The sequence below is a fragment of the Zootoca vivipara genome, chromosome 4 (genome assembly GCF_965207765.1).
Source record: "Zootoca vivipara chromosome 4, rZooViv2.hap1.1, whole genome shotgun sequence".
Taxonomy (NCBI): domain Eukaryota; kingdom Metazoa; phylum Chordata; class Lepidosauria; order Squamata; family Lacertidae; genus Zootoca; species Zootoca vivipara.
Genome location: NC_142587.1, coordinates 48,585,740 through 48,613,494, shown reverse-complemented (window position 1 = coordinate 48,613,494; position 27,755 = coordinate 48,585,740). Strand labels below are relative to the sequence as shown.

At 42.6% G+C, this 27,755-nt stretch overlaps 1 protein-coding gene and 1 long non-coding RNA gene across 4 annotated transcripts in view; both read left to right on the top strand.

Annotated features, from left to right (window-relative positions):
- PDE9A (phosphodiesterase 9A) overlaps window positions 1-27,755 on the top strand; it is a 68,469-nt gene that overhangs the window by 13,873 nt on the left and 26,841 nt on the right. Inside the window, exons 3-6 of one of the 3 annotated variants that reach the window (XM_088667849.1) lie at window positions 5,465-5,542; window positions 6,762-6,848; window positions 7,260-7,303; window positions 27,281-27,335. In XM_088667849.1, coding sequence (XP_088523975.1) covers window positions 5,465-5,542; window positions 6,762-6,848; window positions 7,260-7,303; window positions 27,281-27,335 — 264 coding nt within the window. Of the gene's footprint in view, window positions 1-5,464; window positions 5,543-6,761; window positions 6,849-7,259; window positions 7,304-12,185; window positions 12,321-27,280; window positions 27,336-27,755 lie in introns of those variants that run through there. The other 2 variants (XM_088667850.1, XM_035115834.3) reach the window with 2 other exon arrangements.
- Window positions 17,268-17,542, top strand: LOC148685940 (uncharacterized). The gene is made up of 2 exons (XR_015949562.1): window positions 17,268-17,316; window positions 17,417-17,542. It is a non-coding gene; the product is annotated as an uncharacterized LOC148685940 (long non-coding RNA).

The window sequence follows — 27,755 nt, the reverse complement described above, 5'->3', positions numbered from 1 at the left end:
CACTTTTTAGTACATTTGCCTCTCACTTTTGTAACCGCAAAAAGTTGGGTGGGGAGTTAAGTGGCTCTGTTGCACCGGAGTGCTTTAATTCGTGTTTATCCACAAATCTACATTTCCTGAATGCCATTCAATCCCTCCCGCAAAACACTGACATCCCAGAAGCAACTCTAGACTCTGGATCTTAGACATGTTTGTAACTTTCATGTTCAGTAATATGCATTCTATCTGAGCTTCTGGTATCATGGTTTGGAATAACTTTAAAATTAGAACAATGGCACATTTATATGCTGTTTTTCTGCTACTCAATAACCAACAAAAGAAGCCTACAACTTATCAATAATACTCAAACATCTTAAAAAAAACAAAACAAACCAGTCCTGGGAGAAAGTGGAGCAGAAGAGGTGGGGACAGGAAGAGGAGATGTGGAAGTCCTTGACTCTATGCCAGCGTGATCTCGATCTCTCTCTTCTTTACTATCCAATCCTGCAGCTTCTCCTGCCTCTAACTCTCATCTCCCGGCTGTCCATTTCATTCATCCCTGCCTGCTCCACCACTGGTGGAGAAGTGGCAGTGGCATAAGCGCTGATTTTGGATGAGATGGTGCTAATTTCCCATGAGATCTCACTGGAAACATGCAAGATCTCTCACATTCCACAAGATCTCACATGTTTTCGGTGCTGCTTCACCACTGGTGGCAGAGAAGGTGGGGAAATGGGGCACCTACAGGGGTGACACCTCGTGGGCTTCTACCACTTGAGGCAGTGGCCTCACCCCTCCTAATGGCTGTGCTGGCCCTGTCTGGACTGTCTTGTTCCTGCTCATGTGTCTGCCTACTCCCCTTGAGAGAAGCCAACATTGAGATTTTATTACAATCAAGCGTTATATAAAAGTTGTGAAATAAGTAAATAAATTTGAGTCTCTCTCTCAAGCACAAAAGCACGGGTGAGGCAAAAAATTTCCCTCTCTGAGAGCAGGAACATCATTTTCATCTTCTGAAATGAGAACTAAGCCTGGACCTTATTTTGTATATCAAGGACATAGCACCATCGCATAGTTCTCTTACTTCTGTTGGCTCTCAAACATATCTCCATCTTCTCAACAATGTGCACAGAAATGGAATACAGAGCCATTCATCACTATTGACATCAACAGGAGTCTGCCATCAACTTCCTTTAGATGTGGAAAACTCCAATAGGGTCGCTGATCTGGCCTGTGCCTCCATCGTGGTTTTGGGACAGCAGTGCTGTCCTACATGGCCCTCGTCCCTGTATTAGAGTGGCAGAAGCCATAGCAGATGGCACAGGGGGGGGGGCTGCACTGATTACTCCCCAGCCGAATTACTGCTGGATACCAAGAGCTGGGGATGACAAGGAGGTGACAAGGTTGACAAAACCTCCCCATTCCTCCCCACCCTGGTGTGGAGCAGCGACTCAGCTGAAGGGTGAGCCATTCAGCCTCTCCCTTGCCTTCCCCGCTACTGTTCACTTCAATAGAACTTGCACTGATGGAACCTTCTGAGGGTTGGATCATTCAGTTAGAAATGAGCCATACTTTACCTTAAAGACTCATTGATAAACATCATGTAAAATGTTAATAAGTAACGTACGGTTTTCTAAATGACTAATAATGTTGTTACAGAATCAAGCAGGTGACTAGATTATCAGTGGTCTTCTAATGTCCTTAAGGTAGGGTCAGCCAGAGAACTTTTGTGTGACGAGGCTGACAGAATTCCCCCCTAATAACTCACAACAGACACAATATTTTAGGTTTGGGTTTTTGGCATTATTTTGGCCACAACTTTATTTAAATACAATTTTAATTTGAGTGTTGGCTTAGGCTTTTGGTTAACCATTTTTCCTTCTCTGGGAAGGACCATTTTCATCTGCCCCACCTGGGACAGGACTCACATCATCTGTCCACTTGGGACAGGACCAGCTCCGACTTCCCCATGCGTATAGGGAAGTCAAGTAAACACCCATGGGAGAGGAGGTAGCTGTGCCCAGGCATTCCCCCCTCTCGACCAAGAATGTTCCCCAAGGCTCGTGCTCTGTAATGGCCCCCCAGCCCCGCCTATGGCGGGGGTGTAAGGACTAGAGCGAAAGCCCCAGGATTCCTTTAACGGAATACTTCTATGTGGAGCAACATTAAGAAGGGGGGTAGACATGTGGATGCCACACCTCTGCTCCAACCAAATTCAATAACCAAAAGCTTAACCGCCAACCTAACAAGTTGTGACAATTTGCTAAGCAGTAGGCAAAAACCAAGTGGCAACAGCCAATCAGCCAAATGGCAAAATTCCTACTGGGCCCCTTCAACAGGCAACCCCTTGAAAGGCAAAGCAATGTCAGGCTACAACCTGCAAAAGAAAGCGGCGGGTGGGAGGGAGATTCAAACATCAAGCAAGAGTGGCCAAAAGTGAAAGACGCTGAGCTTAAATAGGGGCCCTCCTGCCAATCAATTATTACATCATTACAACCACGCCCCCCATGACTCAGCTCTGGCTTAGCACCAGCCCATCCCCTAAACCTAGAGATTTCTTCCCAGCCCTTTCACAACCCGCTTTATAAGATAAAGCGCTTTGGTACCTGAGGTAAGATGTGCCATTGCTGAGGAGGGAGGAGACCAGTGGCAATGCCACCGCTCTGCGGGAATGTCTGCTTTTGGGCGAGTGTCAGAGACATGGTGAAAAGGGACTGTTCCATGAGGCATTGCTGTTGCTTCCCTTGGCATTGGCTTTCAGCTGAATCAAGCTGCGGGTGAGGCCAGGTCGGGATCTCCCACCCCCTGTGGAGCATGCCGCCTGAGGCAGGTCGCCTCAGATCGCTTCATTGGTGCACTGGCCATACTAGGGCTGCAGGGCAGACAACATGGCACACCTTTCTAGCCGCTTTCCACCTCTCAGAATTAGCTGTCTCTCTCTGCCTCGTGGTACAGCCAGCCCTGCCTTAAGACATGTGCTGTTCACAGTCTCAACATTCAGTCACCCATGTTAACCATTCATAAATTGCCCTTGCATTAATAAGTAGAGCCGAGTATAAAGCTTTGCAAGTCTGCAGTGCAATCAAGTCAGCGTTCCTCACTGTTGCTGCTCTCTGCTTCCATCAATGTAGGTCAAAGCACATCATCAACCTGTGCTATGTTGCCTTAGAGGTTTTAGCCAGCCATCTAAGCCTTCCAGGAAGAAATTCATTTTTTTTCACAAGCATGGATTCAACGCTTTATTTCAGTTCGTCAACTCAGAGATGCCAGGATTAACCTGCCTGGCAATTGTGAACAATGTTTGACCCAGAAAACAGTTTCCCCTGGCCTAGATATGCATGGGCTGGATGTAGCAAGAGAAAGATGCTCAGCAGATGCTCAAATACACTCCTCTCTGGAGACCTTGCAAGTGCCAGAGAAAATGGTTATAATGCCATCAATTCCCAAATGCACCGGTGCTCAATCTGTTGTTTTAAATGTGAAAGAGATCTGACTGGCATTCCATAACACCCTCCCTACGTGAAAGCCACTATATAGGGCAAGTGGAATCTGTTCCAGATCACAGTATCTCTCTATCCAGAACATTAAACCCCGTAGAGATCCAAGTGGCAAAACACTGAGAGTCTGATGTAAGAAAACTCATGCCGTGTGAAAATAGAGGAGATAATCTCAAAGAGCCATCTTTCATTTTTCTGCTTCCTCCTCTTATACTCACATGTCAAACAGGGATCAGGGCTCACCTGCAATGTCAGACATACCTTTGGCATTTTGTAAATAATAAATGCATCGTGATGAAGCATTCTGGAGTGTGCTAGAGAAGGTGCTAGCAGGGACTGGGAAATTATCCATACTAAAGCGAATGCAGTATACCTTGGTGTAGATTTTTTATAAGTTACAGAAATGAAGTTTTGCCTCTTAGAAGCAGGCTTACACATGAACAGACAATGCAGATGCAGTGAAACTGAAAGAAGCTGAAGAAACCTTTGTCCTTGTTTATTACTACAGTGGAACCTCGGTTTATGAACACCTTGGTTTATGAATTTTCGGTTTATGAACGCCACGGACCCATCTGGAACGGATTAATTCATTTTCCATTACTTTCAATGGGAAAGTTTGCTTCAGTTTATGAACGCTTCAGTTTATGAACAGACTTCCGGAACCAATTACACCCATGCTTCAGTTTATGAACGCTTCAGTTTAAGTACTCCGTGGACCCATCTGGAACGGATTAATCCACTTTCCATTACTTTCAATGGGAAAGTTTGCTTCAGTTTATGAACGCTTACTCCGCGGACCGTCTGGAACGGATTAATTCACTTTCCATTACTTTCAATGGGAAAGTTCGCTTCAGTTTATGAACGCTTCAGTTTATGAACAGACTTCCGGAACCAATTGTGTTCATAAACCGAGGTACCACTGTAATAGGAATGCGCATAGGAGAAAGCAGCTAAGTTTCATAATATGTGAGGGTCAGGATTGGAGCTCTCTTCGAGGCCAGCTGGGGTGACCCGAGGCCACTTTATCCCTTAGTCGCCTATCCCTCTGAGAAGACCTCTCCTGCTTGTTATAGGAAGCAAGGAAAGGGAAAAACTTCAAGCTTACTCATTACACATTACAGGGAAATGTGAAAAAAGATACGAGTCACCTGCGTTTCCTCTTTCGCCACTTCCTGTATCATAAGAGAGGGAGCACTCAGAGTAACAAAGCAATGCAAAAGGTATCGCTGTTCATGACAAGTATCAAAGAGACATCCCGTTTCAGAATTTTACAGCAGAAATGCTCCATGTAATGAACCGGACTATCTCATTGGATATATATATATTTGCTCACTATATATTAATTCTACCTTCTCATTTTCATCCATGTCACTAGAAGCGTACAGATGAACCGTGATACAGTCAACAACTGCAGGAAGTGGTAATAAGAACACGTCCACAAGCCATGTGCCGCTTGTGGAGTAGCCACACTCCCAGCAGCCATGCATTCAGTGCTAGTGCAGAAGGCAGGCTATATGTATCAAGGTGTACAGGTAGCCCCCAGTTTATGCAGGGGTTGCATTCCGAGGCACCGCACACTTTGGTGAAATCGCGTAGGATTGAAACCCATTTAAAAAGCCTGCAAACACCCCGTTCCACCCCTGCCCCCTTTTAGTGACATTTCAGTGATGTCTTTATGACATTTCCGGGTCACTTCCAGGTTCAGCGCACATATTGAATGTGCTTAAATGAGGGACTGCCTGTACATGCATATGCCTCTTCCACACTCTTGAATGGTCAGGGTGAGGCCTGTAGGGGGTCGCTTCATTTGGGCACTCCCAAACTAGGTTTTGTTCTTCTCTTAAATAATCTTAGCCATTTTCTTTCTTTCTCCCAGGTTGCAACATTTGCTTTTATTTGTCAAAACAAAGATAGTAACTTGCAATTAAGTGGATGGGGTGGCACAAGAGACTGGTTAAATAAACATAGCTTTAAACATTGTCTTCCAGGAACACAACCATTTCACTTTTCACAGTAGATGACTGTATGGTATCCATTGATCCTACCATGCCAGCAAACTCAGAAAGGTATGTATGTTTTCCTATAACCAAACCAAGTCCAGAAGAATAATGGTATTACTTATCAGTTGTATTTTAATTACAACAGAATTTCAGAAATAGACTGGAAAGAGAAGTTGCTGAATTGCAACTTATTACCAAACTTAAAACCATGGAGAGACCTGGTCTGAATAGAGACATTGGATTCTTATCTCATTATACACGATAAAGCTATTTTTAGCCATCTCACCCCTTGCTTTTTCCTGTAAGACCAATTGCAGTTGTTAACAGTCGTCAACAAGTTTACCACACCTATCAGCCAATCACCCATTCCCACCACCCTTCTGAGTAATACCCCTCCCCACCCTCTCACTATATATAAGGGTCTGGTGACTTCTGTTTCAGTGTATCTGAAGAAGTGTGCATGCATACGAAAGCTCATGCCAATAACAAACTTGTGTTGTTGTTGTTTAGTCGTTTAGTCGTGTCCGACTCTTCGTGACTCCATGGACCATAGCACGCCAGGCACTCCTGTCTTGCACTGCCTCCCGCAGTTTGGTCAAACTCATGTTCGTAGCTTCGAGAACACTGTCCAGCCATCTCGTCCTCTGTCGTCCCCTTCTCCTAGTGCCCTCAATCTTTCCCAACATCAGGGTCTTTTCCAGGGAGTCTTCTCTTCTCAAACTTATTGGTCTCTAAGGTGCTACTGGAAGGAATTTTTAAATTTTCTTTCAGTTGTATTTTACAGTATTTTATTTTATTTTTGTATGTAAGGCATAGAGAATATGCAATGGAAGACAACAAACATTTATTAAGAGTTTTTCTCCAGATCGAATCGAATCTCATCTCAAAATAGCAACGGTCACATGCAATAAGGAAAGTGATTACACTGGAAATACACTGGAAAATGTGGGATTAAAATTTCTTGATACCATGCTGTGTAACCTCACTGCTAACAAATCAAAATGAATGTTCAACCATGTGCCAATACCATCTCACCTCCCCACAAAGTCTGTGCAACCAAATCAGGACAAATGCTCATTTGTTGTTAACAATTTATCTGTAAGTGGCCTAAAACTAATACAGCTCTAAGGTCCCTTTATTTATTTTCCCCCCTTAAAATTATATGCATGATTACAGCATGTGTGGTTAGAATAGACTGGATTATTAGAGCATATATCTGTGGAACAAAATGCTGCAAAAAAAAAAAACCAGTTATTGTGAAAATGTTTTTTTCCGTCCCATTCAGTTTCCTCTGGAGACTCACATTTCCTAATCCTCCTTCTACTAGGAGAAGCAAACCAAAACATTATTCTGCACACAGACATTTTTGGAGGTGTGTACTCATTAATGCATAGCCCAAGGCTCTTCTTTTCCCAAAGCTCTTCATAATTTTCCCAGGCTTCTTACCATCTGCTCTGGTCATGTTACTTCCCCTGCCCCACTGCAGTTGCTTAGGCGGCAAGTTTTATTCACCATTTTCTTCCCAGTCTATTCCTTGTGCTCAAACAGGGAATGTGCTGCAGTGATCAATTAATGTTTGTGTGGCTGCATGTGCTGTCGACACTGCTTGAACACAGCCAAGAGCCTCTGGCACTCAAGCGGGAAAGTCTTTGTGAAATGTATGTTCTTATCCCTAATTAAATTCTGAGCATAACCAGTTCTACAAGCAGCCCTTCTTCACGTGTTTCATGACACGTGCATCATTTGAAAATGCCTGCTTTAACTTCCCTTTTGTCTCTTGCAGAACTCCATACAAAGTAATACCTGTGACCACTGGGCAACAAACAGGTAAACTTTATTTTGTCCAAAACCAACTTTGGCATGTTTCTCAAGTTTGTAAATCCATATTTAAATGGACTTCTGAATAATATTTCACCTAGGTAAAGGGGTAGGTCCAGTGGCGTTAGGTCCGTTAGGTCCAGTGGCGGATGACTCTGGGGTTGTGGCGCTCATCTCGCTTTACGGGCAGAGGGACCCGGCGTACAACTTCCGGGTCATGTGGCCAGCATGACTAAGCCACTGCTGGCGAACCAGAGCAGCACACGGAAACATCATTTACCTTCCCGTCGGAGTGGTACCTATTTATCTACTTGCACTTTGACATGCTTTCGAACTGCTAGGTTGGCAGGAGCTGGGACTGAGCAACAGGAGCTCACCGTGTCACAGGGATTCAAACCACCGACCTTCTGATCGGCAAGCTCTAGGCTCTGTGGTTTAGACCACAGTGCCACCCACGTCCTACAGAGGATTTAATCCAGAATAAGTTAGGTGCTTTTAAATCAACAGAAGACTTCACTTACATCTCCTTGGTTTTAGCTCTGCTCATCATATTTTTGCTGTGGGATCTATGTTTTCATAGTATCATCCCATAAATCTGCTATAACTTCTAAAGCTCTATAGTACTGTGGTTGGAAAGGCCCTCGGAACTGGCACACACATAAACACAAAATCTGGTTGCCAGTGTTTAAATGCTACAGCAGGTACCCATGGAATGAATTTGTGAAAAAGCAGTGCCCACAGCACTGTTGCAATTCGTAAATGGCACCTAAGTTTTGTTGAAGTTAATGTTTGCAACTAAGGGCATGTCCAGGCTGTTGCTATTCCCCAAACCAGGAATTCAGATTTCACAATTGAAGTGGATTTGGTTGTCTTGCACATCGAACCAACTTCCTCCAAAATTCAGGCTTTTCGCAATCAGGAAAGTGAGTGGGAAACAGTGGAAAGTGTGAGATAACAATTGCTGAATGTAACGTGGGGAAAAAATCAGAACAAGTGCTCAAAAAGTAGCCAACTTTGCATATCCTTCCTGAAAACTTTGTGCAAACAAAACGGGAAAAATAGTCAGTAGACAGGTGATTGGGAAGTGATGAAGCTTGCTGGAGCATTTCTGTTTTGAACTCAAGTACAAAAATACCCAAGTTCACATGGCAAAAGAAACCACATCCAGTTGCATCATTGTGAATGGCACACACATATTTAAATGGCTGCATTTTCCATGCAAGAAGCACAGAATTTTAGCCCAATCCTTTGCTCATGGCCAAAGCCATTAGTGTTGAGTGCATTAGTAAACAACCATTTAAATACTCACGTGCCATTCACAATTCATAGTACCACATTGTAGGGTGTTGTTGCTATTTTCGCCACTTGAACTTGGATGTTGGTCATACATGAGTTCAAAATGTAAAGCGTGGATCAACCCTTTAGGTGTTGGTACATAACCGAAACTGCAAAAGTGAAAGAAACTCCCAATTGTAGAAGAGATAATTATGGTTTAGGTGGGAATGGATGAATCCACTATTCTCATGACTGTGATTTGTAGTTTTGGTGGGTAAAGTAATTATCTGATGATAGTAGTGATGATCATTAAAACATTTGAGGGGTTTTTGGTAAGAAAATTTGTGTTTTACAGTAGTTTGTCCCCAATCCAGAGAAAATAAATCAGTTAAGTCCCACCAACTTCAGTGGGACCACCAGAACTAACTTTCTGTGAATCAGGGTCATTATATTTGCTTTTGGGTATTCAGAGGTATAGACTGCTGCCACTTGTGTTTTCAAACTTAAGGGCTGAAAAGGTACACTTCAAGAGGAAATATGAGACTCTGGGGATTTCAGCTGAGAAAGGGAAAGAAACCTACATGCTGATGGCTCCTAACAAAATCACAAAAGCTGGCAGGCATGGAGCAAGCTAAGAAAGAAAACAGATGGCAAAGGGGAAAGCCACAGAGGTAGTGTTTCATAAGGAGAGTTATCATTTCAGAAGCAGTTAAATTGCACCAGGCCTTTCCACAGAACTACCCATGTAAGGGGAGAAAACTGAAAATGTTCAATTAAAATGGAGGCAACTCCAATGCAGAAGTACTTGTGGAATGATTTTAAATAATAATAATTCCAAACAGCAGCAATGCTATTCTCCATAGTAATGCCTCGCCATTTGTTGAGCCTCTTTTGTTTACGTCTTCTTAGTGCTTTCAGTAATTGATTCCTTTATATTTTCATTCATTCTTTCCCATTTCTGGATGGGAGATCACATCTAGTCATGGTGAAGCAAGGGGTTTGGTGGGAAGAGCAGCTGCCACAGCAACATGACCATTGAAACATTTTCTTTTGGGTGTCTGTTTAAAACCTTTTTCAAGTGAGGAGTGCCGCTCCACCTTCTCACCCTTGTCACTGTGTGCCTCTTCAGAAAGAAGGCAGGTGGTGAACAGGCAGCAACAACAAGAGCAAGCAGGGTCAGGGGGCTTTGGGGGTGTGCCCCCTGCAGGACTGTGGCCTTCAGCGGGTGCCCAACAGTTGCCTTAATACCAGCCCTGCTGGTGTGGAAAGATCTGTAGGAACAGGCCCGGCCCACCCATGAGGTGGAGTGAAGCTGCCGCCTCAGGCAGTGGAAACCCTTGAGACACACTACCCGCCCTGTTACCTCCATTAGCAGAGAAGCAGCAGTGCGGCATTGGTGCTGATTTCCAGCAAGTTCTCGCCAAAATCTCATGAGATATTGTGGGGTATGATGATCTCACGGAATTTCAGTGAAATCTCACTGGAAATTGGTGTGATCTCACTGGAAATCAGTGGTGATGCCTGCGCCGTTTCTCCACCAGTGGCAGGGCAGGGTGGCACTTCCCATTTCTCCCCAAGAGGCAAAACAGGACACGCTGTTGCTGTTGCTGCTGCTGCTTAGGAAACAGCACCTAACCAAAAAATACTTGAACTGAAACAAGAATAAATGGCTGTACCTTCTTTGTTCCCTAATAGGATATGAGGTAAGAGATGGCAGAGACTGAAGTATTCATCACTACTTCTCTGTGAAGCATTGGCTTCCTATCACATTGCCAGCGCATGTCATAGTCTCTTCATCTTACCTGGAAGCATCCTTGTCTACAGCTATCAGTTGTCATGTCTATGCCCTTCCAGTGAGCATGCAAAGTTATCAAATAATTGACAGTTTATCTCCAGGGACCTCAATAGGAATGTTGGATCAGTAGAGATTTATACAGCTGTTCTGGTAGGAGGCTTGTGTAAGACACTGGGAACATGGCTCTTGATAGTTGAGCCAATTTATGGTGTTTACAGAGTTTCAAGGAAACCCCACAGAGTTTGTTTACAAATTAAAGACATGCCCTATTGCTCTTGTGCCACTTTTGCAATCTGACACCAAGATTAAATTGTCTAATTATGTCAAGACACGACACATTTGGATTAAGCAAGAATGTTTTGCTGGCAATTTCATCTCCATACAGAACACACATCTCTCCCTCATATTGACTCACAAGGCTTAAGATTTGTCACAACAGTGCTGGAGGTGGGGGTGGGGTGGGCGACTGTATACAACACTTCCATTGGCCTGTCTCCTGATTGCTCTTTTGAGTAAGGCTTTTTGAATCTCAACCCAGCCAAGTGAATCATTCCCAAGGAGTGGTAAAAACGAAAACCAGAAGATAAGGGTAGGGCATTAGTGGTATAGAGAGTTGTTTTGTGACGCTTGGTCCACACTGCCCGGTTGTATCTGTCTGCCAAAGTTTGTTCACAATCACTGCATCTGTAATATGAATTTGTCCAGCTGGTCATGCTCAGCTGTGACACAGGTCAAGCATAATTTTCCTGAGTAGTTATTATTTGTCCAGCCTGCTTTGCGGATATATGCACAGACGCCCTTGCTTTTGCCCCTTAATCTTGATGATCACTGTGAATCTATGCAAACTTCAAAGGCAGTTGCGCACATATATACTGTACATTCGTTAGTGTTAGCTCTTTAACCTTGATGAAACTCTCACAGACAGCTGTGTGGCCAAACTGTGTTGCCAAACTAAGCAGCCATTTGGTGATTAACATCTCCATATGAGCCAATTTCCCAGTCATTTCCTGCAAAATCAAAATCAAAATCTGGATCATAAACCTTCATGTGAGTTTTGTGTAAAGTGTGGGTGTTTATATTTACAATTGGCTCTCTTCAGGAAAGGGTGTTTTGGTCATGCTGTGACCTGCAGAGTGCCATCTAGTGGCAAAGTGGAAACGGGCCTTCTCTGCGGTGGCACCTACTTTTGGAATGCTCTCCCCACCTGGTTAATTGGGAGGCATCAACTGTAGTGTGTTTTGGATGCTTGCTTAGTTTATAGATCATTAATTCTCAGTAATTTTATATGGTGGATACTTGTGGCTACATTTTGTTTTGATGTATGTATTTAGACTTTTGATCTTTTTATTGCAAGAAAAGAAGAGCTTGCTGGGTGAGGCCAATGGCCCATCTAATCTAGCATCCTGTTCTAGACTATTGTAAACTGCTTCAAAATTTGTAAGCAGTCTAGAAATTAATTATTTTAAATAATTAAATGTGCATGCATGCAGCATGCATGTGCCATCGTCATACGCTGGGAGAGTTTCTCAGGAAACAAATGAGCTTTTCTCCATATTCTGCAAGGCAGTTAGTAAATGAAAATCCAATTCCGAATTAAGTCAAGGCAAATTTGTGTTGTGTAGAAGAAGCCATTTCAACAGGGACTAGTTTTCTCACTTCTGTCAAAATCCCATCTCCCACAGGACTCTTTAAGGGTGGAAAATTTTGTCCTCCTTTACAACTGCTTACCCTGAGCACAAGCCATTGATTCCACACCCTCCACACAGGGTGGATAACATAAGAAGCAGGGAGACAGTTTTGCCCATGAGTCATACTTCTTTCTCTTGTATTCTTGAACAGTGCAATTCTGCACAGTCCCTTAATCAGACCAGCTGCAGCTACAGTCTGTTCCCTACAAACCTATTCCAGGTGGTTCTTTGCAAAGGTAGCTGTGAAAGACCTTCAGGAGCATTTGAGGTATGTGCCGCTTCATTACAATGCATGTACAGTATAATGAAAACCTGCATAGAACTATACTTATAGAGGAACATAGGAAGCTGCCTTAGGATAGACCAGATTGTTTGTCCATTCTTGCCTCTTTTCCAGGGTCTCAGGCACAGGTCTGTCCCATCACATGCTAGCTGATCCTTTTAACTGGAGAATCTGGGGTTAAACCCAAGACCTTCTGCATGCAAAGCATGTGCTCTACCACTGAACTTTCATCCCTAATTCATATTCATTGTAACATTAAGGAGATTGTTCAGTCAGTTCAAGCACCTCTGCTTCCCCTGAATCTCCCCTCCCCTCTCCTTCTCCCCACCCCCATGCACTGCTCTGACGATTATCCTGAGCAAATTTGGTGGAGATGTTGGGGGGGGTGGAGGTGGGGAACTCTGTTGTGCTAGCGAGAGTCCTTGCACTATTGAAATGGGGTGTAGAATCTGACCCACACTATTCTGCACTGTCTGTTGAACTTTCTGGAGCGCATCTTTATTATGAGCAAAGTTTCTGTTTGCAGAATTAGCATACATCCGTTTGCTGGCCGAATCTGAAGGCTAGCGTAAGTTGGCCTTTGAGAGAGGGAGGTCGGATAATATGCTTTGTTCCCACACTGCAGGTGTTGCATCCACAGCATGGGCCTCTGCTGAATGTTATGCACTCATTCTGGGAAGAGCTCCCATTGACGTCAGACTAGAGAGACCTTGCTGAGAGTACGACATGCACAATAGGGAGTGACTGTGCAAAAGACACCCACACTGGAAATTCTGGGTTTTCCTTTGCAGCTGTAACCTATTAGCAGACAGTCCAGTAAATCACCCAAAATTCACTCAAGAATATTGCAGATGGTGGGGGTGGGGTGGGGGTGGTTGCATTTGCAAAAAGAAAAAGAAAACAAGAAGCTTTTGAAAATATTGTACAACTGTGGTCCAAAAAAGTGGTGAAATAATTTTTAGGTGCACCCTCGAAGTGAGCTGAAATAGGAACATTTTAACTGTAAGTCATCTAAAATTCTGCTTTTTGTTTGTTTGTTTATAAAAAATTGTTTATCTGCTAAGCCATAAGATGTACGCAAGTGGTTTACAAAGTGTAAAAAGTTGAAAAACCAATTTAAAATTAAAAAACCATTGTGGGAAGATGAACTCTTAACTGCCTGCGCAGGCCTGGCACAACAGAAAACTTTCCAGAAGGTATTTAAAAGTTGGCACAAAAGGCCTTCTTATCCTTCTTTTGAGGACAGATTATTATTATTATCATTACCTCTAATTCTTACCCGCACTTCACTGTATGTTACAGCAATGGTCTGATAGATCACACTATTGACCTGGGTGTCCTTTCTGTAACAAAATGCTTCTGTACTGCATGACATACGTGCATAAGGAATCACCTAACAGCATCACTCCTTGTCCTCCAGAGCAGAGCTTTGAACACTATCTTTGCTGGTCATAAATATTTACTGAACTCTGAGGTTATAAAAACATCCATCTTCCGCCTTACTGGGCTACAGATGGTGACGATACTACTTGGGACTATAGGCTGGAAAATTACTGCCGGCTGCTAGTGGGTTGTTGCAGTATGAACTCTCACAGACTGTTGCAAAGAAGAAGAATTTTCCCATCGCAATTTCTGCCACAGTCTTGAGCAAGTGTGCCTTAGTTTCATCTAAACCGGATTCCTGCAATGCGCTGCATGTAGTGCTGTCATCTTGGAGAAGTGCCCAGAAACCTCAGCAGCTTCAGAACATGGTAGGCAGAAGTCTTGGACTACCCTTTTCGCAGTAGCTTCATGGACCTCCTGGCTATTTCCAGGTTCCATTCAAAGTCCTGGTTATGATATTTAAAGCCCTGGGCACCTGCAGGGCCACCATCTCTCATCTAAGCATGACCATTCATTACGCTCAACAGGGGGTGCTCTCCTGTGTGCTCTGCCAACATCTCCGAAGGCCTTCTGGCGGTTCCCTCACTGCGAGAAGTGAGGTTACAGGGAACCAGGCAGAGGGCCTTCTCGGTAGTGGCACCCACCCTGTGAAATGCCCTCCCATCAGAGGCCAAGGAAATAAACAACTGCTGTATATTCCTGTGTATAAGACTACTTTTTAACCCAGGAAAATCTTCTCAAAAGTCGGGGGTCGTCTTATACGCCGGGTCGTATTTCTTATACGGCGAGTATATCCCAAACTCTATATTTTAACTGGAAAAGTTGGGGGTCATCTTATATGCCCAGTCGTCTTAAACACCGGAATATACAGTTATCTGACTTTTAGAAGACATCTGAAGGCAGCCCTGTTTAGGGAGGTTTTTAATTTTTTTTGTTTTATTGTGTTTTTAATATTCTGTTGGGAGTCACCCAATGGGCAGGGTATAAATAAATTATCATCATCATCATCTGAGGGATGAGTGGCTGGAATGCAAGATAGGGCCCTGTCTGTGGTTGCACCACTCAGGGTTTGTTCATAATGCAAATTGTCAAGGGAGGGATTTTTATCAAGACTGCAGGTAGAAAGGGAAGATTGAAACCTTACCTTGCCTGCATGCTGTGCTCTGATTATTACACACACACACACACACACAGAGAGAGAGAGAGAGAGAGAGAGAGAGAGAGAGAGAGAGAGAGAGAGAGAGAGAGAGAGAGACCCCTATGATAATTTGTTTTGAAAAAGAAAAAAAACACAGAATATGATTGCTTATCATGTCATTATGTAACATGTAGTTAGTCCATCTTTCAGACTCCTCTGAGAAGTGCCCTCCATTTGAATGGCCTGCCAAGTAGGAAGTAGGAGCAAATCTCCCACACATTGTTTCCTGTCTATGGATAGTGCTGTTTGGCTAAGCAATGATACATACTATCATTGGCTAAGCAACGATACATACATACATAGAACTTGGACCAATGGTGCTTCCAGATGACATGTTGATTGCACATTCATCCTGATTTGTTTGCAGGAAGGTTAGACCACGCTGGCTGTTTAAGGAGCATCCATTTGGAACCCTTTAGCAGGAGAGGTTAGATGCCGTTGTGTCAAAGCATGTGTTATCCGGCACTTTCCAGTGCATTTCTCCATGGGTGTACCCAGCATGGGGCAGGGGGGTGCAGCTGCCCCTCCCTAGAGAAGCAAAAAAAGGGGGGGAAGCTCCCACGCAGCAAAAAAAACAGCCGGCAGCGGAGAGCGGAGTTGCAGTGTTCATCCTCAGTGTGGACCATTCCCTGGGACAGGGAAGGATTGCTGGGTCACCTCTGTTGGTTTTTGCATCGTAAAGGTTCCCTCTAAGTCCCTTTCTAGCCAGCAGCTAAATCACTCTAATCCTGGTTTCTTTGTTTCCCTGATCGCCGTGCAGTCCTGTGTTGGGCTGAACTGCTGCTTAAGGGCTTGGCAGTTTGTAGCCAGCAGCTAAAGTACCCTAATCCTACCCTACCCTACCCCCTCTTTGTGCATAGCCTCGGGCCCCTTTTATTAGATTTGTTTTGGCAATTGCTCTTTCACCATATGAGAAAGTTGCATATTATTGCGGTACAGGGGGTTGGACTAGATGACCCCCAGGGTCCCATCAAAACTTTGAGGTACTATTCCTGGGTTGACAGGATAATAGTGGTGGCTCCTATTTTCAGTGGTGTCCCATCCATTGTGATGTGTGCTTGGCTCCACTGAGGGTGACCCCTGAAGATCCATTTCTTTGGGGCTGTCTTTGAGCAGTTTTATTAATAATGCTTCTTGCTTTTACATTATTGTTTTTTAGGTTTTACGGTTTTAGTCTATTGGCTTGGACTTTGATAGTAATTTTTATGTGGGCTGAAGAGTGTTTTAGAGGGTGTGTTAGGCGACTTGTTGTTCCTGATCTTTCTCTTTTTGTGATAAGTTTTAGTTTTGTTATTTCAATGTCATTTGTGATTTATTGTATTGTATCTGAAATTATTGTGCTGAAGGAGACTCTTGAGAGTCCCATGGACTACAAGAAGATCAAACCTATCAATTCTGAAGGAAATCAGCCCTGAGTGCTCACTGGAAGGACAGATCCTGAAGCTGAGGCTTCAATACTTTGGCCACCTCGTGAGAAGAGAAGACTCCCTGGAAAAGACCCTGATGTTGGGAAAGATTGAGGGCACAAGGAGAAGGGGACGACAGAGGACGGGATGGTTGGACAGTGTTCTTGAAGCTGCCAACATGAGTCTGACCAAACTGCGGGAGGCAGTGGAAGACAGGAGTGCCTGGCGTGCTTTGGTCCATGGGGTCAAGAAGAGTCGGACATGACTAAACGACTAAACAACAACAACAACAATCTGAAAGCCACCTTGAAGGGACCTAATGTGGACAAAGGCACAAAGAATTATATTTGATCATGCTTCTTTGGACAAATCAAAGTGCATTTCCTAGCTATATTTATATGTGGGGACGGGGAAATACATAGTGATCTAGCTAATTCAGGTTGCCAACTTTTTCTGGCAGGGTTTCTGTGCCTTTTAACAGCCATAGGAAAAGAAGTAGAAATTCAGGTGGCAAAGCTTACCTCAAGCTGCACCTGCTGAATTTCCACTTCTTACATAGCTGTAAGTTGGCAACCTTAATGAGCGAGATCACTATCACCCTCCCTTCTTTGGGAAATACACAAGAGGGGCCCTGCCAGGAAAATAAAAGTTGGCAGCCCCTATAATTCCCAGAGAAGCTTGAGAGTGATGCCAATAAAAATTGTAGAGCATTCTGCAAATAAAAAAAGGATATTTTTAATATAAGTAGACTGCAATCATTGGACGATTGTTCCCATTTCACAGATAGTGATATGAGATCTAGAAATTAAGTAAACAGTTACTGTTGATGCAAGGGAAAGGGACCTTTGTCTCTTTAAGACAAGAGGAACTGCTAGTCATATATCTTTACTGTGTTGTGGGGTTATAAAAGCATACGTCTCCATTCTTTTATTACATCTATAAACATCAGGCTGCAGTTGGCTGTTCCCTGGATTAGAATGTCCTAGTACTTTAAGTGAGTTTTGACAGCGAGAGGGAGGGAAAGTAGTACTTCTAGGGGTGGGATTTTTCCCTTTCTTTTCTTTTCTTTTTTTTAAAGTGGATTCTTTTTATAGGACCTTGTCACTTTCTTGTAAGCTTCAGCTGCTGCGAAAGTTCTGAGAGGCAATGAAACCAGGATATACCGGGTTCAGAGTTTGTTCTTCTTTGGCCTGTGTATAACATTCTGCTGTGTGTGAACGGTAAGCGGAAAGAAAAGTTTCATGCTTTTCTTAAGCACATTATTTATTTGAGTTCAGCCATTTGATTTCCAGCAGAAGTTTAAACTGCTTTTTCTTTTTTTAAAAGTGAAAGCTATTTACTTATCTAGAACCAGTCTTTCTATTTACTGTTCTGCTTGCTGCATTTTAGAATTGCTTAACAAAAATGAAACAAAGTGGAGCAATGAGGGTCTTGTATTTTATTTGCATTTGGATCTACTTTGATTTTGTGCTTTTGAAGCTTTGTTTGATTATTCCAATTCTGAGGTTCGTAGTAGCTAAAATAAAATATTTGCAAAAGGGGGGGGGGGACAGAGTGATATACCTTATTATGTATATCAGTACAACGAGAGAAGACATGCCTTAATGAGAGCTGTAGCCAACTGGAATATTTTTAAATATTAGAATGCAATAATTCATCAGATATGTGATCATTCAACTGTGTATTAATCTCATGAATATCTTCTTAGTATCCCCCCACCCCTTAAGACTAGAGAAAACAAATGCAGGAAATTGCTACTTTAATTTTATCCTTGCATTATGATCTGGGCTTAGTAGCATTCAAAATATGGTTGAGTTTTACTTGAGCTGTTAATTTTGCTCTTACATAGAACACTGCGGCCTGACTTTTAATATTTAAAAGCAAATTAAAATCAGTAATAAGTAATTTTGTATTACACATCACATTCTCTAAAATAAGCAGCGGCAATAATAGCAGCGGTTCCCAAACTTTTTGAGTCATAGAGCACTTTTTGGAAGAGAAATTTGTCATAGGGCACTATCGTCGTCCTTATGCCAAAGGCACATATTTATTTATTTTTCATTCCAATCTCTTCATGTAGCACTTGGATATGCTTTGCAGAGCACCAAGTGCTCCATGGAACGCAGTTTGGAAACTGCTGGTCTATTGTCTTTGGTTTATATCAAGAAGATATATTATATACCTCTGGTTACCATATTCTGGAGGCATGAAGCTTCCCAGAGTTGGCTACTGTTAGAGATACAATCTTCCTCTGATTCAGCAGAGGCATTTCTCCTTAAAAATAAATAAATATCTGTGGTCTGTGCATGATTTTGAAGCGCTTTCTGGCCATAGCTGCCAAGTTATCCCTTTTTTACAGGGATTTTCCCTTATGCTGAATAGGCTTCCTCGCGAGAAAAGGGAAAACTTGGCAGCTATGCTTTCTGGCTCTTCCAAGACCAACTTGCAATGCCTTCCATGCAGTCAGAAATTATTACCTAAGCTATTGTACAAATGCAACCTTGTGCACACCCTATTCCTTCCTTAAGAAAGCCTGCCTCTCTGAAATAGCAACTAATATTTATTTATTTATTTATTTACTTATTTTGCTGATTCTAATAGATACATGCACATGAAAATGTTGTCTCAGAATGTATCCTCCATATAAATTTCATCAAAGCGTCTTGCAAACCTGTCATGATGTGCTCCAGGAATCTGCCTCAAGTGCAGGGTAGCTAATCCGCAAGGGTAACTAGACCACAAGGAACAACTCTGCTGGCTGACTCCTCAGGGATGTGATGGATGCAGCAAAGTATGACTTCGTTGCTGACCTCACTGCCACACGGTGGGCACAATTATGTGCCCCTATTATGTGTTGGATCAGCTTCATAGCGAGGTTCCCGCATTTGTGTTTCAACCTTCATCCAGCCCACTCCTTCAACCGTAGCTCCTCAAAATACCAAGGAGAATTGAAATCTCCATGGTCCCAATCATGTCAACGGCCCTAGGAACCTCACTGTTCTACAGTGAATTAGAAGCACTGAGAGGATCACTTGGTCAAGCCACTGTAATGTCCCCCCAGAGCCATCAGAAATCCATTAGAATTTATCAACCTCCGAGAGCAGACCATCCCAAGTGGTCCCTTTCCGCTACAGGATGCAAGACCAAACTTTACCAGGAAGTGGTCAGACCATGACAATAGGGCAGCATCTAGCCTTCCTGTTTCCAGACCACCACCCTTCCCACTTGGAGCAAAGGCCAAATCAAGGATGTCCCTTGCTCCCTCCTATAGGGCACATTACAGAGCAAGATTGCACTGCGTTATGAGGAAAAAAACTGCTCCTTTTCCCTTATGGGGTACCCAAGAGCCTGTATAGAGTCCTTATGTAGATTCTCTATTGGTAGGAGAAAATAACAGAGGCCAACCAGAGAATATTGAGAAGCAAAGCAACTAGTAAGCCTGATCTTTATTAAACTGTTGCAACAGGGTGCTCACTCCCCGCCCCCATGCAGGAGGGAGGAGGAATCCATGGTCCCAATCATGTCAACGGCCCTAGGAACCTCACTGTTCTACAGTGAATTAGAAGCACTGAGAGGATCACTTGGTCAAGCCACTGTAATGTCCCCCCAGAGCCATCAGAAATCCATTAGAATTTATCAACCTCCAAGAGCAGACCATCCCAAGTGGTCCCTTTCCGCTACAGGATGCAAGACCAAACTTTACCAGGAAGTGGTCAGACCATGACAATAGGGCAGCATCTAGCCTTCCTGTTTCCAGACCACCACCCTTCCCACTTGGAGCAAAGGCCAAATCAAGGATGTCCCTTGCTCCCTCCTATAGGGCACATTACAGAGCAAGATTGCACTGCGTTATGAGGAAAAAAACTGCTCCTTTTCCCTTATGGGGTACCCAAGAGCCTGTATAGAGTCCTTATGTAGATTCTCTATTGGTAGGAGAAAATAACAGAGGCCAACCAGAGAATATTGAGAAGCAAAGCAACTAGTAAGCCTGATCTTTATTAAACTGTTGCAACAGGGTGCTCACTCCCCGCCCCCATGCAGGAGGGAGGAGGAATCCATGGTCCCAATCATGTCAACGGCCCTAGGAACCTCACTGTTCTACAGTGAATTAGAAGCACTGAGAGGATCACTTGGTCAAGCCACTGTAATGTCCCCCCAGAGCCATCAGAAATCCATTCGAATTTATCAACCTCCAAGAGCAGACCATCCCAAGTGGTCCCTTTCCGCTACAGGATGCAAGACCAAACTTTACCAGGAAGTGGTCTGACCATGACAATAGGGCAGCATCTAGCCCTCCTGTTTCCAGACCACCACCCTTCCCACTTGGAGCAAAGGCCAAATCAAGGATGTCCCTTGCTCCCTCCTATAGGGCACATTACAGAGCGAGATTGCACTGTGTTATAAGAAAAAACTGCTCCTTTTCCCTTATGGGGTACCCAAGAGTCCTTATGTAGATTCTCTATTGGTAGGAGAAAATAACAGAGGCCAATCAGAGAATATTGAGAAGCAAAGCAACTAGTAAGCCTGATCTTTATTAAACTGTTGCAACAGGGTGCTCACTCCCCGCCCCCACGCAGGAGGGAGGAGGAACCCAGAACAATGGTGTGCAAGCCCTTATATTGACTTTTGAAATTGCCACCCTGTAGCTCAAGACTGCTCCCCAATACATCATACATGCATCACAGAAGAGGCGGTCTACAGCAGAATCCTGTCTGGCAGGAAACCTGTTAATGGGTTTACCTGGACAGCCTGACCATTCTTTTGTGATGATAAATACTTAATTCCTGAGTCCGGGTCACAGGCTGACCCTATTCATACACAAATGTGCCCTTAAGGCAGGATTTCTGAGCACAGAGACAATGGGGAGGCTTTTCCCATTTCCATCCAAAATGCAGCAGAATATTTGAGGTCATTGAAAGAGTCAAAATGGCTTTCGGACTGTTTTCCTGTACTGTTTCAGACATGAGATTTATATATTTATGTATGTGTTTGCCTGGTACATTTATGAACATTTATTTTATATCTTAGACCTTATAATTCTCATAACAACTGCAGGACCAGAAAGGAGAAAGCAAGCAACTGTAATTTTTAAAAAATCATAATATTTATGATTAACAGTAATTATTATTTATAAAGGACCTTGAAAGCTACCGTAGGTGCTGTCTGAAGATTGAGTTAAAAAGAAGAAATTCTACCGGCAGTCTTGCAGTCAAAGATAATATAGGTATGCAGTGGGGCACTAAACTTCGCTGGCTTTGCAAATGCAGTGAGGAAAATGGAGCAAGAATAAGCATTTGAAACTTGAATGAAAGCACTTCAAACCAAAACAGTCCAAGCTATTTCTATGGCATGGTAATAGATCTAACAGATAACTTTCCGACCAAAGGTATTGGAAACAAAACATCAGCACTCTGGCTTTCAGGACTGCTAAACACAACTGAGAGAACCTGAGTAGCAGCACACCTTTGTTTCCTAATCCCCTGCGATAGCAAGGAACAGCAAAAGGAAGTTTGGGTTGTTGTTGTTGTTTAGTCGTTTAGTCGTGTCCGACTCTTCGTGACCCCATGGACCAGAGCACGCCAGGCACTCCTGTCTTCCACTGCCTCCCACACCTTGGTCAAACTCATGTTCGTAGCTTCGAGAACACTGTCCAACCATCTCGTCCTCTGTCATCCCCTCTCCTTGTGCTCTCCATCTTTCCCAACATCAGGGTCTTTTCCAGGGAGTTTTCTCTTCTCATGAGGTGGCCAAAGTATTGGAGCCTCAGCTTCAGGATCTGTCCTTCCAGTGAGCACTCAGGGCTGATTTCCTTCAGAATTGATAGGTTTGATCTTCTTGCAGTCCATGGGACTCTCAATAGTCTCTTCCAGCACCATAATTCAAAAGCATCAATTCTTCGGCGATCTGCCTTCTTTATAGTCCAGCTCTCACTCCCATACATCACTACTGGAAAAACCATAGCTTAAAACTATACAGACCTTTGTCGGCAAGGTGATGTCTCTGCTTTTGGGTTGTACTGGACAATGAATATACAGATAGGAGTTTATGGTTGCTGGACATTTCCCTGGATTCAGTAAGTGTAATATTTAATCAAAGTTTAGGGTGTTAAAATTTGTGCCAGACCACTGTAATCCCTGGATCTAACAAGTGTTAGAGCTAATTAAGACAGCCAGAGATTAGAGAAGAGAGCAATGTGAGTTAGAAGCTGAGAGTAGGGAGTAATGGGATGGAGAAACAAAGCAACAAGCAGGGGAGTCTGAGCAACGTTTGAGAGAAATGTTCGATGTCCCTTTGAATCCATGGCTGTGGCTACGGGAGAAACAAGACCCTTTGGGGGTGTTGGTGCTATGAACTCCTCCATCATAGGCTCAGGTTGTATATATTTGTAAGTAACCCCTAGATCATAAAGGCGCCACACAGTCTCTGCTGTGCTTCATTCCAAAGGCAAACACGAAACACTGGGTACCTACCTAAGTGCCTGGAACTCCTGGGCTTTCACAACACTCAGAGATTGGTTTTGACATGCAACAATACAGAGCTCTCATTGAAGAAACTTGCATGAACACTTTTGATTCTGAGGCCTTATTAGGTCTTTTTATTTTAAAATATGATTGTTACACAGTTAGGCTTTTGTGTACCTCTTTTGCATTTGCAAAAGCAAACCAAAGGTTTTTTCCCCATTACTTCCCCCCAAAAAAACTGTGCAGGGAGAACTGAGGGTCAGTAGGCCAGGGCTGCCATACAGCAGGATGAAGTGAACTGCTTTGGGGCACTGTGATGGGGAGATAGATGAAATCAGAAAATAGTGACTGAGATTTGCTGCAAGATTTTATTTTTATTTATTTTTATTTTATTCAAGTGTTGGCACTATAAGGGAGCAGAGGGCACTATTTGGGACCATTTGGGGTCGCGTGCAGTATAATCTTGGAGCACTCAAAGGCTACAGTAAATAATAATAATAATAATAATAATAGTAATAATAATAATTAAAGCTGCAACATTTTCATATGACCTGTTTTTTTACCTATGTGTTTGGGTACATTCATGAGTCCAGTCTGCATGTTTCAGCACCACAAAAAGCACTGTATTTCAAATGCAGTTGCCCAAAACTTTGTTAAACAGCAACTTAGCCCAGGTCGGATCAGTGCTGATGAGAAACAGCAATGTGATTTACATATTAATCCTCTAAGGATAAAGCAAATGTTGAGGGTGAGTTGTACTCCTTGGAACCCTTAAATTTCATCTAAACAAGCACCTGTTGTTACAGTTTATCTGAAGCAAGGTAATATCCTTCTCTTGATAAATCTGTGCAGTACCGCTGCTGGCACATGGTCAGTTATCATCTGTAAAAATCTCCAGATCATTGTCTAAAGTGCTGTTGCTTGGTTGCCATATGTTTGATGTGTTGGCATTATAAGTTTCCTTCTTCTGTTTCTCTTCTTTTTGAGTTTGGGGGATGGGGTGCAGAATATGCAGGTTTAATTATCTTCCCCTCTCCTCATCCATTTCTGCCTTAGTATTGTATAAACATCAGAAGTCCTGTTCAACATCTGAAGAGCTGCCATGTTCCTAGCCGATACCTCCATTCTAATCCTGATTATTTTCATTTTGAAAGATGTTTTTCAATGAAGCCAATGGCTCTTATGCATTATCTGGTTCTCTAACAGTGCCACCCTAAGCAGATTTATTCAGAAGCAAGCCCCCATTCTTTTTTCCACCAGTGGAACTTACTGTGTAGCAAGAGTGATTGGGACTGAAATCCTAAATAAGCTGTAAATCTGAATGCAGTCACGTAACACCATTGAACACAATGGAATTTATTTATCAGCAAACATGCATAGAATTGCACTGCCTTGGTACAGAGTCTTTATTATTTTTCTTATTTGTTTTAGGGCTGCTGCTTTTACCCTACACTTCAAAACAAATTAACTTCAAAATGAAATACAAAGGTAGCATGCGCTAAAGAAAATTAAAAACAAAAACAAAAGCTACTAAAATGAATGAACAATATCCTATAAATGACCAAACAGAAACACCAAAGTCTGTGAATGGGAAGCATCAAATCATCAGCTGAGAGATAAAATAAACCAAATCAAAAAGTCTGTGAAAAAAATGAAGTGTGGCTTTACCTTGGCACGAAAATGGCATCGAAGTAAGTGCCAGATAAGTTTCTTTGCAGAGAGCACTCCATGGGCAAGGTGCCACAGTCAAGGAGGTTTATTTCCTCTTAGCCATCTGTTGTACTTCAAACTGACGCTGCGTTAGAAATCCCTCCCACTTTTTATTATTTGACATTCAACACTGCATTCGAAAATTATCAGAAAGAAGATTCTGGTGAAATCATCCTGGGTGGGAGGTACTGTATGGTTTTTGTTGTGCTTGCCATACTTTCAAGGTTGCCAAGGGCTGTTTGTGAGGACCCTTTCTTTCATTCTATAAATCCTCTCTCCAGGAGTCTGAGCCTCAGCCTGGCTTTCCTATAAGCATGGGAAGGTGGGGAGGCTCCTTCCTGTGCATCTGACTGCTCATTGTTTTTCAAGTGAAGTCTTTTTACCTTTAAGGGTTGAAAGATATATTTTAAAGATAAAAGGAAGAGCATCCCTTAAAGGCAAAAATCTATGAGTGCACATATCTCAGGTACTCAGTAGCCAGCTTCGCCAGCCTCCCATGCTCCAATGTATGTACTGTAGTGGGGAAAACATCCTCCAGTACCTTCTGCCATGGGTCTTTTTTCAGATCAGGAAGTACAAGAAGTTGGGGAAGCTGCAGAACGCTGGGAAAATGTTTAATAGAAAGTTCTATCCCCAACCACTTCACAATGATAAAGTAAGTTTAACCCTGCTGCACTGACCAAAATCATAAAGGAATTCTAAAGTTTCCTGAGAATGGAAACGGAGAAATGGAAGCCTCTTTTGCAGGGGAAGGCATTTTTGAGAAATCAGATGACGAGTTTTGGCACACCACTAATTCAGACAGTGGATAGTTATGGGTAGGTAGCCGTGTTGGTCTGCCATAGCTGAAACAAAATAAAAAATGACAAACATAGTTGGTCTCTAAGGTGCTACTGGAAGGAATTTTTTTATTTTGTTCAGACAGTGGAGGTCCTCAGAAGAGAGCTCTGCTGAAGACCTTTGAGTACAGGTAGCGGGTGGTATTCAACACTAATCCTTCTCAGAGGAGACCTATTGAAATTAATAAACAGGACTAAGGTTCATTCATTGCAGTGGGTCTACTCTGCATAGGCCTTGGTCGAATACAAACTGGGTGATTGTTCGGGTACCCTGCAGTTACTTTCTAAAATGCCCTCATAGCATGGTGATATAGTACCTTCTCTTTTACCTATAAGCAATTCATGAAGTGGTTTAAAGTTCGTAACCAGGTCCTGTTTATTGAATTTGCATTCCAATTTGTTTGAACAAAGCCTTGTACAAGGGACACACTGTATCTACTGTTTACTGAGCAGCAATGCTGATTTGGGTGCACGAAGGTTATACAACTTCCCATAAATTAATTCTTATTCCACACTTTCTAGTATATTTTCACATCACTTTCCTTACTTCAAAAGTCATTTTTTAAAAAGTAGTTTTTTGTGCTTAAGAATTCCAGACCACTTTAATCTTCTCTAATTGCACAAATCTAAATTTGCCAATGTGCGACTCAACCCCTCCTGCAATACAGTAACAGTTTGGAGGCGGCCCAGGAATATGTCAGGTTTTAATATAGTTGTGAATTTTGATTTCTTAGCTGCTTTGAGGTTCTTTGGAAAATTTGGTGGCATATACGTCTATGAAATGAATGAAGCACAGGCATAATATGGCTATACTTTACATTCATCTAATTCAGCCTCACAGCAATAATTTGAAATAGGCTGTTGTTGTTTTCATTTTATAGAACAAGTCAATGAGGGCAGGAGAGAAATGACTTTACCAGATTCAACCATCATATAAATAGTACCATAATTTGAACCCATGTCCCAATCTAATATAGTATTCACAGAACCCTGTGTGCATTTCTTTTTTCTGCTAAACTAGTTTTCTTATCTCAACAAATAACTGGTAGGTGTAGTAGATTTTGTTCCCACTCTGCCTAGTACTAAATACCTTTATTCCTACAGGTGCTTACGTATACATTACTTAGAGAGAGAGAGAATAATTTGAGGAACATTTTTCTTCTCCTTTCTCCCTTCACCCTTTTTAAAAATATAAGCATGTGTAACTATTAATGAATAAGGCCATGTATTCACTTGAGAATGAAAAGTGTATTTCACTGACTATCAAACTGCAGTGCTTAAAAGCACATTACGAGGGTGTTTTTGAATGGAAAAGCAAAATTGATGCCCCTCCCTGCATATTGGAAATTGCTGTTACTTTCTGAAATGCCCTCATCGCATGCTGATAGAGCACCTCCTCTTTTACCTATAAGCCATTTATATTTGGTTAATCAGAGGTTTGGATAAGCTTGAGTGCTGCCGTATAGAGAGGTTTGGGGGAATATATGCTGAATTCAGATTAACTGGAAGTTTGGCATAATAAAGGTTTGCTGATTGTGCTTTAAGGTAGTTGTTTCTTTTAGGGGTAAAAAGAAAGGCTAGTGCAGTTCCCACCCTCCAAGAATACCTGCAATATTCATATATGGTGTAAGGGTTTTCCCCCCTAAGGTGACTATTATGAGTCTAAAATTAACGCCTGTGGTTATATTGTTGAGAACGCCATTTATAAAGGCTATCCATCTTCATACTTCAGAGCACAATTTAGGCTGCAATCCTATACCTACTTACCTGGGATACTAGACTGACAATGGCAACTTTTTGCAAGTATGGATTGGATGAGGATAGCCAAGCTTATTTTCTTTGCTAAATATGCCATTTTTTAAAAATCCTGTCGGTGTGGAAGCTGCAATAGGTCTGCTATCCTCCATTTTACATTCATTAGTCTCCCATTACTTTATATTTTTAATAGAAAAAGAGGAACTGTTCCAGAATTTGCTGACGCAGGTGATCGAGCAATTCTCCAGGTAATAATTTTATGCAATAGGTTTAGTGTAATGATACTTCTTCTTGCATTCATTTCAACACTGCAGTCCCCAAACAGTTTGCTTTGGGATAAATGCACCAGCTTTTCTCCCATTGTTCTGCAGAGTGAATAGGGTATGCCTGAGTCATTAAAAAGTTTATACAGGCTAGTCAAGCAAAGAAAGATGAATTAATTGAAGGTTGCAATCCAGAACCCAATGGGATTTTCCAGTGACTAAATATGCAATGAATTCGCTGGACTCCCCTCCCCTCCACATCTTGTAACAAAGGAAATAGAATTCATCTATGCTGCATTTTGTAAGAGGGATGCAAAATCTCTAGCATTGTTCTAACTAAATAAGAGTGTTCAACTCCTTAGCTCCTTAATAAACCACTTACATGATTGCAAAATAAAATACTGT